The following is a 12004-nucleotide window of genomic DNA, read 5'->3' as shown; positions in this document are numbered from 1 at the left end:
TCAGTAGAGCTATAATAGCAGTAGTCTGACTCACATGCACAATAAATAGCTTCTTTTTAAACGTGGAGATGAAATTTCTGGTAATACAACATATATGCATTTCTTATGGGGTAGAGAAGGTGTCTATGCTTCTACATATATGGGAAATGACAAAATAGGAGTAGTAAAGAAGAAGGTTTCTGGTATCACTTCATTAATGCATATATCGCACGGTTTAAATAAGCTCTTTATCTTTTTTACTCTTCTACTTCCTATATTCTACAGGATTATAGATATCACTTTGTATTTTGAGTCATTCAGTGAGCAGGATAGACGGTGAAGTTTAACCTAGACTTTCGCATCATTAATATTAGGCTATTCAATGTGGTCTTATTGAGAAAAGTGTATATGGTGTTTGAGTTTGAAGAATGGTGGGCTCTGGAACCTCAATGTTGTATGAGGTATTTGAAAAATTGATATTTGGTGTTTTTTATTTAATGTTTGTACTTAGGTTTGGAAGTTGTGTGTGCATTTTTTCTTGGCAGGGATGGATTGATGTGTTTGTCTTGGATTGCGATTGGAAGTTGTTTGTGATTTGTGCAGGTTTTTCTGGTTATGTTCTCTTATCGCAGGATCGATTGTTGTCTTTGACAATTAGTTATGGCGTAGGTCAGACTGTTGGCAAAGTTCTTCTTTACCTGTTGGATTTTTTGCCTGTTTTGAGGGTGTGTTTCACTGTTGGGTTGATGTATTTGGGGACTTTGTATCTTGTTTTTTATATGTGATTTTGGGTATTGTCATGTAAGGTCTGGTGGATCCTTAGCTGGTTAGGTGCAAAGAAACTTGTTTTCGTTTTTTTGTATAAGGGTTGGGGTACCCCTGAAGTACCTCATTTTATTTTATTTATTCTTGGCTGATAAAAAAAAGGGTGGGTTGTGGAACGAGATTCTAGAGTTTAAATATGGAGGTTGGAGATGTTTAAAAGAGCAGAGGTTCAACAACAAAGTCTCTCTGGTGGAGATACATGAAGGAGATCTGGAAGTTGAGGGATTGAGGAAGAAAGTTTGAAGACTTCTTTAATGGGAGGTTGGAAATGGGAAATAAATACTATTCTGGGAAGACAGTTGAGTGGGTTTTGGAGACCTGAAGGGTAAATTTTTTAGACTTTTTTCGCTTTCTGCTAATACGGATGCTAAGATGTTTTGCTGTAGGAATTGGGTTAATAATGTTTGGGAGAAGTCCCAGGTAAGTCAGCTTCTTGAGGTTGTGCACGGATTGAGTCTCGCTCTGGAAAACAATGATAGATGGGCTTGGAAGGATGGTGAGTCAATAGTGTATTCACGTAAGTCTGCTTATGGTATTTTCAGAGGAGAGGAAGAAGGAGAAAGTTCGCGGTTATACAATTTCTTTTGGAAGATTAAGACTTTGCCTTCAGCTCATGTCACAACTTGGAGGGTGCTAGAAAACAAGATTGCTATTAAGGTCAATTTGGAGAGACGTGGAGTTGTGTTTGAAAGTAACTTATGATGCTTGTGTAGGGTGAAAGAGGGGACAACAAGTCATATGTTTTTTAGTTGTAGAGTTACTTTGCTAGTTTGGAATCTTTGCAATGCGTGGTTATGATTGAGATTGGTAGACCATCTTGCTTCTATTTCACATTTCATGCAGTTTAAATTGCATGATGCACCTACATTTGTTAATATAATTTTGGAAAATGTCTTAATTGTGTTGGTAAGTGAGATTTGGAGACATAAGAATAAACACATCTTTAAAGGTGGAATGATTGATCATTCATAAATTTTCTCCCTGACTCAATTGAAGGTCTGATCTCGGGTAACTTTTAAAGTTTCATCAGCGTGTTTTTCCTTTTCAGATTGGTGTCTTAACCCCATAGTATGTATGCACTCAATTCAAACTAAATGATTATATATAGGTTGATTCAACTGTTTCTTTGTGTTTGTGAGGGGTGTTAGTTTTTGTTGTGGTTATGAGTGGCAGGTGGTATAGATGAGTTTTCCTATTTTGAACTATGCGCATTGATTGTTGTTTTTGTTTGGTGAGAAGGTGGTGTTTGATGTGACAACTTGCTTTAGTGTAGCTTTTGTTGTATGATAGATGACTTGGCTGATGTTGTTTTTTAGTAGGTAGGTGGTGGCAAGCTTTTTGAGTTTTGGTCTGCTTTGGAGAGAGGTGTGTTTGTCTCTTGTGTTCTGTACAAGGGTTGAACCACGCTTGAAGTAACCTATATTTATTAATTTTGTCTTGCTGATGAAAAGAAACCTAGAGTTTTGTAATAAAATAGTGCAATTTTTCTTAGAATTTATATAACACATGTAAAATCTTTTTTAATTATGGTTTTGATAAGTCGTATTTGAAGTGACCGACTTAACGTTACACTATAAGAAAATCATTAAATAACAACTAAATTTAGAGGCAAAAAGTAATTAGTCATTATATCGACTAAATTATATATTATTTTAGAGACTAAACAATTATTAATATTTAGACTGATTTCTACTATTAATAAAAACTTATAAAATAATTTTTAAATTGATATCTAAATTAGCTACCAATATTTTAGCTACTAATATTTTAGATTTTAAATTAGTTTCTAAAAGAAACTAATAGAAACTAATTTAGAATATAAAATAGTTAATAACTAAAATCTTAGTAGTTAATGGTTATTCTTATAAAAAAAAGTAACTAATGGTTAGATATCAATTTAGAAACTATATATATTTTTAAAAAAATTATTAATAATAGAAAGTATTTTAGATACCAATAATTTTTTTAATTTATAAAATAGTCTCTAATTTAATCAATATAGTAACTAATTATTTTTGTATCTAAAATTAATTTTTATTTAGTGATTTTTTGTACACGACTTCTAAAATCTTAAATTGTAACAATTTTTATGTTGTATATAATAAAAAAGAAAGTTGTCCGAACATAAATTTAATTAAGGTGAAAGTTGTAACAGGCACTAACGACATTAATGAAAATGTAATTACAAGTAGTACATACATAATACCACTTCAATGTAAAAATTATATAATGAAGCTATGTAAGGGATGACAATTTGAGTTGTACAATTTTTACACTAAAATCGTCTTTTGTATACACAACTTCTTTTTAATTTTTTAATTATTTGAGAATTTAGGAAAATAAGAAAAATAATATATAAATTTAAATATTTATATAAAAATTTAAAGATTGAGTTGTTAAATATGATTAACAAAATTTGTAAAAAATAATTATTTTATTAATTTAAGAATTAATAAAATTGTTGTTTTTTAATTTGTAAAATTAAATGAAAATGAAAATTGACACAAAAAATATGTAATAAATTATTTAATTGAATTCTGTAATTTTTTAAAAAAATTTCAACGAAAAATTGTGTTTGACAAATTATATATCATACTAAATCATTATTTCTAATTATTTAAGTATTTTGTTAATAATATATATGTGTAGGATTTTTTAAAATTTGATGCTTTTAAAAATTATTTAATAATATTTTTTATTAAATGTTAATATATGTTAAGTTTGAATTTGAGTATGTGTAAAACATTAACACATTAGTATTTACTCAAAAAATATTTATTACACCGACGACTTTCATTTTAATTAAATTGGTGTTTTTCCTACACAACTTCCTAAGTATTACATCTAACACCAAAGTATTGATTTTCAGTTTTAAAAAAAAATGAAAATCAAAAGTTGTTTAATTTAAACACGATTTTCTTTGTTTAAAGTCATTCCCCTCAAACACCACTTACCCAATTAAACAAGATTTTGCCTATTCTTATAAATTCTAAGAAAAATTGTACCATTTTAATGAAAAAAATTCCTTTAAATTGATTACACTCTTAAATATAAAAACTTATACATCAAGTATCAAGTTTAACTTTTAACCTGATAGCAAACAATCACTCCAAATTAATTATACATAATTTTTTTTATCAATAAAAAATAAACAAAATATAAACACCTAAGAAATATCTCAATCCTTATGCAAAAAAAGTGATTAAGACTAATCTGTTCAACATTTAATATATAGATATTTTTCGGATTCATCACCAAACCAATTTTTAAGTTGAAATAAATGATAAGTTACATCAAAAGAAATCATCATCTATTCTATGAAGATTCTTATAACCAATCTTTATACAAAACAATTTAATCAAAAGGTCTAACTTTTAACCTAATCACAAAAAATCACTCGAATAATTAATATCAAAGAGATAATGTCAAGTGATGAATTGTGAGCATGCTAGTAATTGAAAACTGCGATCTGACCTAAAACGGAACATGTGATTTCGATTTTGAGTTCAAGTGCCACTTGCTAATTAAGGTGACATAATCTCAACATAGCCACTGGCAAAGATGGTGTACAATTTTTTGTGTAAATATCACGAAACATCATAAATTTTTAAATTGTCTTATATATATTACTTACCTTACCACATAATAAAATCATTAGAAGTAAACTTTTTTGTAAAAGTAGATATCATAGTATCCATCTTTATGCAGAACTTTTCTTGTTTGTGTGTGTTTCTCTCTAAAAAAAAATACAGTACATTAAAATTTCACTTTAGTTTCTCTTTGGTTTTGACTATCCAATGTGGAAATCACTACCAAGATTATAAACTTTTCTGAAGCTTCTTTTTTAAAGTATAAACTTTTGAGGCAACATCTTAACATTTTTGTACAGAGATTTATAGTTGAAAGGTGTTGTAGCTTTGGCTTCTAGAATTATTTTGTGTTCTACTAATGATGATAATCACAATAATGTAATATTGCTTTTTAACTTGTAAAGAATCCACCATGCTATACCCCACCATCTCCAACCCTTATATAAAGGTTTCTCAGCTTACTCCTCATTCTCACACCCATTTTTCTTGTTCCCTCCCTTCCCCTTCACTTTCTACTTGGATGAGTGTTTTTTTGGGGAGAAAAAAGATACCCAATACTTCATTAACACTGTTCCTCTTTATCATATACTACTGTCTCACACCACACACAAACAAGAAAGAGAAAAAAACCAAATGTTTAAGATGGTTGCGGAGGAGAAACCCCAAAAGACATACCCGACAACTGCTCAGGTACCAACAACACCTTACCATACTTTCACAACCTTCCACTCTCTTCCATGATTTTCTCTCTTCACTTGTTCACCATTTTACACTGCATATCATATCGTTTTTCTGTCACCATAGGTTTAATTTTTAACAGGTTGCCCTTTATCACTTTCTCTGCACTGCAAGAATATTGATGTTAACTTCACCAAAAAAAACTCACACAAAAAGAGACACTAAATGATAATTAGAATCAGTTTGGTGTCCTTTTTAGTTCTTGTGTGATTTTTTTGAAGGCTAACATTAATATTTTTTATCATTTTATTTTATGCAGATAAAAAAAGGTTTAATTTGATTGTGTTGTGTTTGGTAGGTAGTGGATGAGTTAAAGAGAATGGGGGACATAGGAGTTCCAATAGCAGCCATGAGCCTTGTGGGATACATCAAAAACATGGTGTTAGTTGTGTGCATGGGAAGGTTGGGAAGCCTTGAGTTAGCTGGTGGTGCTTTGGCCATAGGCTTCACCAACATAACTGGTTTCTCTGTGCTCTCAGGTCTAGCCATGGGAATGGAACCTCTCTGCACGCAAGCCTTTGGTTCAAGAAACTTCTGTTTGCTCTCTCTCACTTTACAAAGGACAATCTTCATGTTATTGGCAGCTTCACTACCCATTTCTCTATTGTGGCTCAAGCTTGAGCCTCTCATGCTATGGCTTCACCAGAACCCTGAGATAACCACAGTCGCAAGCCTCTATTGCCGCTTCTCCATCCCAGACCTCATTGCCAACAGCTTCCTTCACCCAATTCGAATCTATTTACGTAGCAAAGGAACAACTTGGCCTCTACTATGGTGCACTTTACTCTCCATTCTCATACACATCCCTGTGGTCACTTTTTTCACCTTCAAACTCCACCTTGGTGTTCCAGGGATTGCCATGTCAGCTTTTGTTGCCAACTTCAACACCCTTTTCTTCCTCCTATCATACATGCTCTACATGCAAGTCTCAAAGGGCTCACTTTCCATGCCTTTATTAATATCTCGCACCAGTGCTATCAGTGCAACAACAACAACGACAGCAACAGCAACAGCAACCACAGCAACAACCTCGTGGGGCATACTAATAAGGTTTTCCATTCAGAGTTGTTTGGGAGTGTGTTTGGAATGGTGGTGGTACGAGTTCATGACAATTCTAGCGGGTTACCTTCACAACCCGCGTGTGGCCTTGGCCACTGCTGGCATAGTGATTCAAACGACGTCTCTCATGTACACTTTACCAACAGCACTGAGTGGTTCGGTGTCAACAAGAGTGGGGAATGAACTCGGGGCGGGTCAACCCGAGAGGGCAAGGTTGTCAAGTATTGTGGCAATAGGAATGGCTCTTTCAAGTTCAATATTGGGGTTGTTAGGGACCACATTGGGGAGAGAGAGATGGGGGAGGGTTTTCACTAGTGATAGTGAGGTGTTGGAACTTACCATGAGTGTTTTGCCCATAATTGGGGTTTGTGAGTTAGCAAATTGCCCTCAAACCACAAGCTGTGGAATCCTTAGGGGAAGTGCTAGGCCTGGTGTTGGGGCAGGGATAAACTTCTATTCATTTTACTTGGTGGGGGCACCAGTGGCTATAGTGATGGCATTTGTTTGGAGACTAGGGTTGGTGGGTCTTTGCTATGGGCTGTTGGCAGCACAGATAGCATGTGTGGTCTCTATTCTAGTTGTGGTATACAACACAGATTGGGAAAGGGAGTCATTGAAGGCAAAAACCTTGGTTTCATGTCACACAATGGAACATGGAGACCAAACACTAGTCAAATGTGAAGAAGGTCTTGTCTTTCTCAATCACAAGAACATCTCCCAAAACTGATGTTTTGTTATACAATCATGACACTAGTGGAAGGAAGAAATGCTAAAGATCTTGACTACACTTTATTAGTTCTTTTTATTGTGATTATGCTTTTGTATATGTTTTTGCATAACCAATATATTTTCTTCCACTTTTTTCTCCCTTGCTGATAAATGCAAGGTCTGGCAACTATAATGTTGCTGCAAATTGTAAGAGTACGCTTATCTGATTACTGATGATTAGTATTAGATATATTCATGTAATTTCAATTTTTCTTTCCATGGTATTTGTATTAGGAAACATAATGATGGATTTGTATTTTAAGCTCAAGTTACCAGAGAAGAAAATGATGTAATTAACCTCTGTTCACGTGTATTATTCAAAATTATCACTGCGATCATTATAACAATCACAAATTAATCATGTTTCGAGAACTCAAGTATGAGTTATTGTCTGTTTTGAAGGTTAGTATTACAGTTTTGTTTTTAAAAGATATTTCAGATAGTTGAAAAAAGAATGAGTATATAAACTATTATTGACTCTTTAACGATGTGAGACTATATTAAGTTACGGAACAAATCTTTTATTCTTAAAAATGATCCCTGTAAAATCACAAGAGAAATTTCACGATATGATTACAGACATACACTATCAATACATTGAATTCAATGAATTAAATTCGTGAGGTTTGTAAAAGTTGTTCAGGTGAAGTGTTGGAAAGAGTAAAAGAAAAAGCAGTTAGAAAAGCATGATATGGATAGTTGAAGACTGAATATGTTAAGAGTTAAGATAGTTACGTAAATGGTGAATATGCATATAGTGTTGGGAGAAAATAAATTTGGAACTCGTTGAAAACGAGTAGTATATGCATGAGTTGTTTGGGGGATGGATACCCTATTTCATGAAGGTTTAAGCATGTGCGTGCATGTGTTATAGCTAGGACGAAGTATGCATGTGCAGGGACACATGGCAAGAGGAATATTAGGGTACTTTCGTTTCTTATAAAACGAAAAATCATTGTCCTATGTCATTTCTTTGTACTTTAGGTGAGATAGTATACTTTGTTTTCTTTTGTGAAGAACCCTAAACAACAAGAAATCATGAGTTTTTTTTATCATAATGAATAAATATCGGAGTAAATCAATCCTTATACAACTTATCAAAAAATAGTCAACCAACAAAATACTAACCAAACTACATAAAAGTCATCCAAACTACTCTAAAACAAGAAACTCCAAAACCAACAACCAACAAACTAAAACCAGAACTAAATCGAGTTTCGACAAATCATGGGTTCAAGACACCAATTTGAATAAAAAAAACAAGCAGATGAAATTTTAGAAGAATTCAATACCAAACATTCAATTGAACCAAAGAGAAAGTCTCTAAATGATCTGTCACTCCATCTTTATAAATAACTTTGTTCCTAACACACCAGATTCACTAACCACCATAATACAAATATTTCTCAAATACCAAAGTAACAAAATTAAAGCATTGCAAAGGAGAAATGGTAGTGAAGGAAGTGAGTTTATAATATCCACAAAAAAAGTTGAACAAGTAAGAATTTGAATACGTTAGAAGACAAAAGTTAAGGAGGAGAAAAAGGAAAAGAAAAAATTGTTTAATGTAACTCCCTAATGTAATGACATGTCTCCTCTTCCCCACCAATACATCACTTCCATTGGAATAGACAGGACATAGACATATGCGAACAAGTTTGGCAGAAATGTACCAATTTGTAAGCAACAGGCATATTTTGGAATAACTACCTATCACTATATAGTACCTCTTAACTTATGAAATATGAATGGATTAGTAAATGTCACTTTTTTGCTTTGTCTAGATATAAATATATAACAAATGGCCAAAGCACAATGATAAATAAATAAAAAATGAAGGATAGTTAATCTATAATTCAGCTACTAAAGGCCCCACATCGATGGGAGCCGAAAGCTAGGGCAACTTTTTGTTACTTGTCAAGGGGAACCTAACTGGCTAACTGCCACCTATTTTATGTCCCACCCAAAAATCAAATAAATAAAAACATATTCTTTTTTCTTATGGGATCACCACTTTCCTTGATTAGTTGCTACTCAACTCATTTGAATAGAATAATGATGATCATCATGAACCTATAAAGTTATTGGATAACTTGGTCCAACATTCCTGCTTACAACAAAAGGCCAACAAAGTAACAACATTACGAGAAGGGTTTATTCAAGCTCTTAATAATAATGTCTTCAATTTAATGTGGATCTTATTATAAAAGCATTTCACTAAAACAAGCTCATATAATAATAGGGTGGATGCTAAATTTAAAGAGTGAATTGTATATAACACTTTTTTTTTATCAGCAATAGTATATATAACACTTCTTAATTAATAATAAAATATAATTTTTTAAGCTGCTATAGCCTTAACAATAAAAATTAAAATTTTAAGGTATTTGTAAGAATTTTTCTACTTGTTTAGTATGAATTAGCAAAAAAGTTAAAGTAGTTTAAAATTAATTTAAGCAAAATAAAATACACATTCTTTGTAAAAAAATTGTAAGAAGGTTTTAGCATAATGAATACGATAAAGCTAAATGATCTAAAACTAATTTTAACACTATTAAATTGTTTCTAGTAGACGATTTTTTATTCATTCATCAGAATATATGTCATCATTTAACTGAGTTCTCCAACATATTATCTGTTGAATAATATCCTTTAGCATATACTTTTCATTCATTTTCTTTTAGCATGGTTGTAATATCTTTAAGGTATTAATATTGTTCTCGTTATGCAATTTGTTTTTATTCCTTATTCAATAAATCATGTTCTTTTAAAGATGATATTAACAAGAACATAAATGGATAAAAAATTTGTTTCCTTCAAAATAGAATTCATATAAAATTTGTTGTCATATGGGTATATCATTTGTTTTCATTGTATTCTTAATTTTAATGTTTTACAACATGATTTTTATATATAAAAAAAATAACAGAAGCCATAAATAGAAGCATGACAAAAATAAAATTAGAAGAAGTCATGCCTGGAAACATGACTTCCTTTAAAAAGAATTAAAAGTTATTATACATACAAGAAAAATTTATTATAAATTAGAAAAAAAAATGTTCAATGCATTAAGGATAATTTTATTTTGAAATTGTGTTTTCTATTTACTTATATAAGTAAATTTTAAAGACTTTACTATCTTTTATTAAAACAAAAGAAAAATACACCAATTTAATAAATTATCTACAATGTTAAGATCTTATGAACAATTTGTATCAACAAGTTCCTTCAAAGATGAAACCATCACCAGTTTGACTCAAGGTAAACATTAAACAAAACTTTGATATATGCATGTACAATTTTTGTCATTGACACTTATTTTTTTTTACTCTATAAATACTTAGCTTTGCTTTATGTTATGTTTAAATTATTTTATACTTAGACTTATAATGTGATCCTATTTTCAAAATACATATTTAATTTAAAAAATAAATTACATAAAATAAAATCAGTGTCTGGTTTTGTTGGGAATGAAAATTCCAATATAAAATGGAACGTGATTTTCTTCTCAAAAGAAACGTATTTTTGTCAAAATATGAAAACTTGAAAAGGGAGATCCATGTTAAAAAAGGAGTGTGCAAATAGCAAACGCTATTTCATTAACCAGAAGCAGATTCGTTAGCCCATTAAGGGCCCGTTGAAAAACTTCATACAATCCAATCCAACTAGAGGCACCAACTTCCACCATATGGTCCAATTTATATGATGAATAAAACCTTTATTTAAAGCCATCTTCTATCATAGAAATAAGTTCTCACACTTAATACATTTTTTTTGTCCATTTACAACATATAAATTAATAATTAATATTTTTTATTATAATATTAAAACTTGTTTTAAATTCATAATTTAATTTTAATTATTCCATGATATATTATATTTTTCCATTTTTGGCTCACCAAGAGTAAGAACATTTCTAATAGAAACAAATCATGAGTTATTTCATGTATTTGAATACGTAATTCATGACCCTAATTACTACATAAGAGCTAAGAAAATTATGTTTAATTTTGTTATAATGAAATAAAGTTTTAGGAACTCTATATAACTTACAATTTTATATTTTTCTATTAAGTATTCAACATAATAATATTTATTACTTTGATTAGAAAAATATTTTTTTTATTCTTAAAGATTAAATGAAATATTTTTTAAAATATTTTTAGAAAATTATATGTTTTTCACACACAACTTATAATGTGGGCTAGAGATTACGAGGAGTAACATGAATATAATTTTATATTATATTTATTTACATGTAAAAACTTATATCTATTATCGTCTCTGATATTTGATAGATATAAAATTTGTGTGTTTTTGTTTCACTCTATTTGGTAAATAAATATACTAGTATTTATATGAGTATCCACTCAAATATTTAAAATTAAATAAAATTTAAAAGAAAAATGACATTGTCTATAATTCACTTATTTTCTTGTTTTGAATTTCAAATAATAATAAAAAAATTATCATTAAAAAATTATTGAATAAAAACTATTTTGAAAGATAAAAAATAATTAATCATTATATTGACTAAATTAAATATTATTTAAAAGATTAAAAGAATTACGTGTATCCAAATCAGTTTCATATCTAGTTAGTTTTATGAGGTTTTAGTCATTAATTTTAGAATTTAATTAGTTGTAGTTAAAATCTTGATAACTAATTAGATAATTTTGAAATTTAAGTATTGTAGTTAAAATTTTGATAGTTAAGTAAATACTAATTTAATAACTAATAATCTCTTTAATATCTAAAATAATATCTAATTTAATTAATATACTGATTAAATATTTTTTGTTTTTAAATTAATTTTTATTTAATAATTTTTTTTTAGTATATATAGTTCAAAATATAATACAAAATAAATTTAAAATGTCTCAATAACTAAAAACAAAAAAACTATACAAACACCTATCTTATCGTATATAATTTAAAAATTAAAAAATATTTCTATTAATAACCTTTTACAGTGACTAGTTTTGCATATAGAATGAGTTTAAAATTGGACATTCCCGTTGTGGAATTTATTGCACAATCAATTT

General features: G+C 29.9%; 1 protein-coding gene across 1 annotated transcript; it reads left to right on the top strand.

The window, feature by feature from the left end:
- Positions 1-4870: 4870 nt before the first annotated feature.
- On the top strand, positions 4871-7218 carry LOC137822912 (protein DETOXIFICATION 55-like). Its single transcript, XM_068627937.1, has 2 exons — positions 4871-5084; positions 5431-7218. The coding sequence occupies exons 1-2, from the start codon at positions 5028-5030 to the stop codon at positions 6916-6918; spliced, it is 1545 nt and encodes a 514-aa protein (XP_068484038.1). The 5' UTR covers positions 4871-5027; the 3' UTR covers positions 6919-7218.
- Positions 7219-12004: the final 4786 nt, after the last annotated feature.

This window comes from Phaseolus vulgaris, chromosome 9 (assembly GCF_000499845.2).
Source record: "Phaseolus vulgaris cultivar G19833 chromosome 9, P. vulgaris v2.0, whole genome shotgun sequence".
Lineage (NCBI taxonomy): Eukaryota > Viridiplantae > Streptophyta > Magnoliopsida > Fabales > Fabaceae > Phaseolus > Phaseolus vulgaris.
The sequence above is the reverse complement of the archived record's forward strand: the minus strand, read 5'-3'. Positions and strand labels throughout refer to the sequence as shown.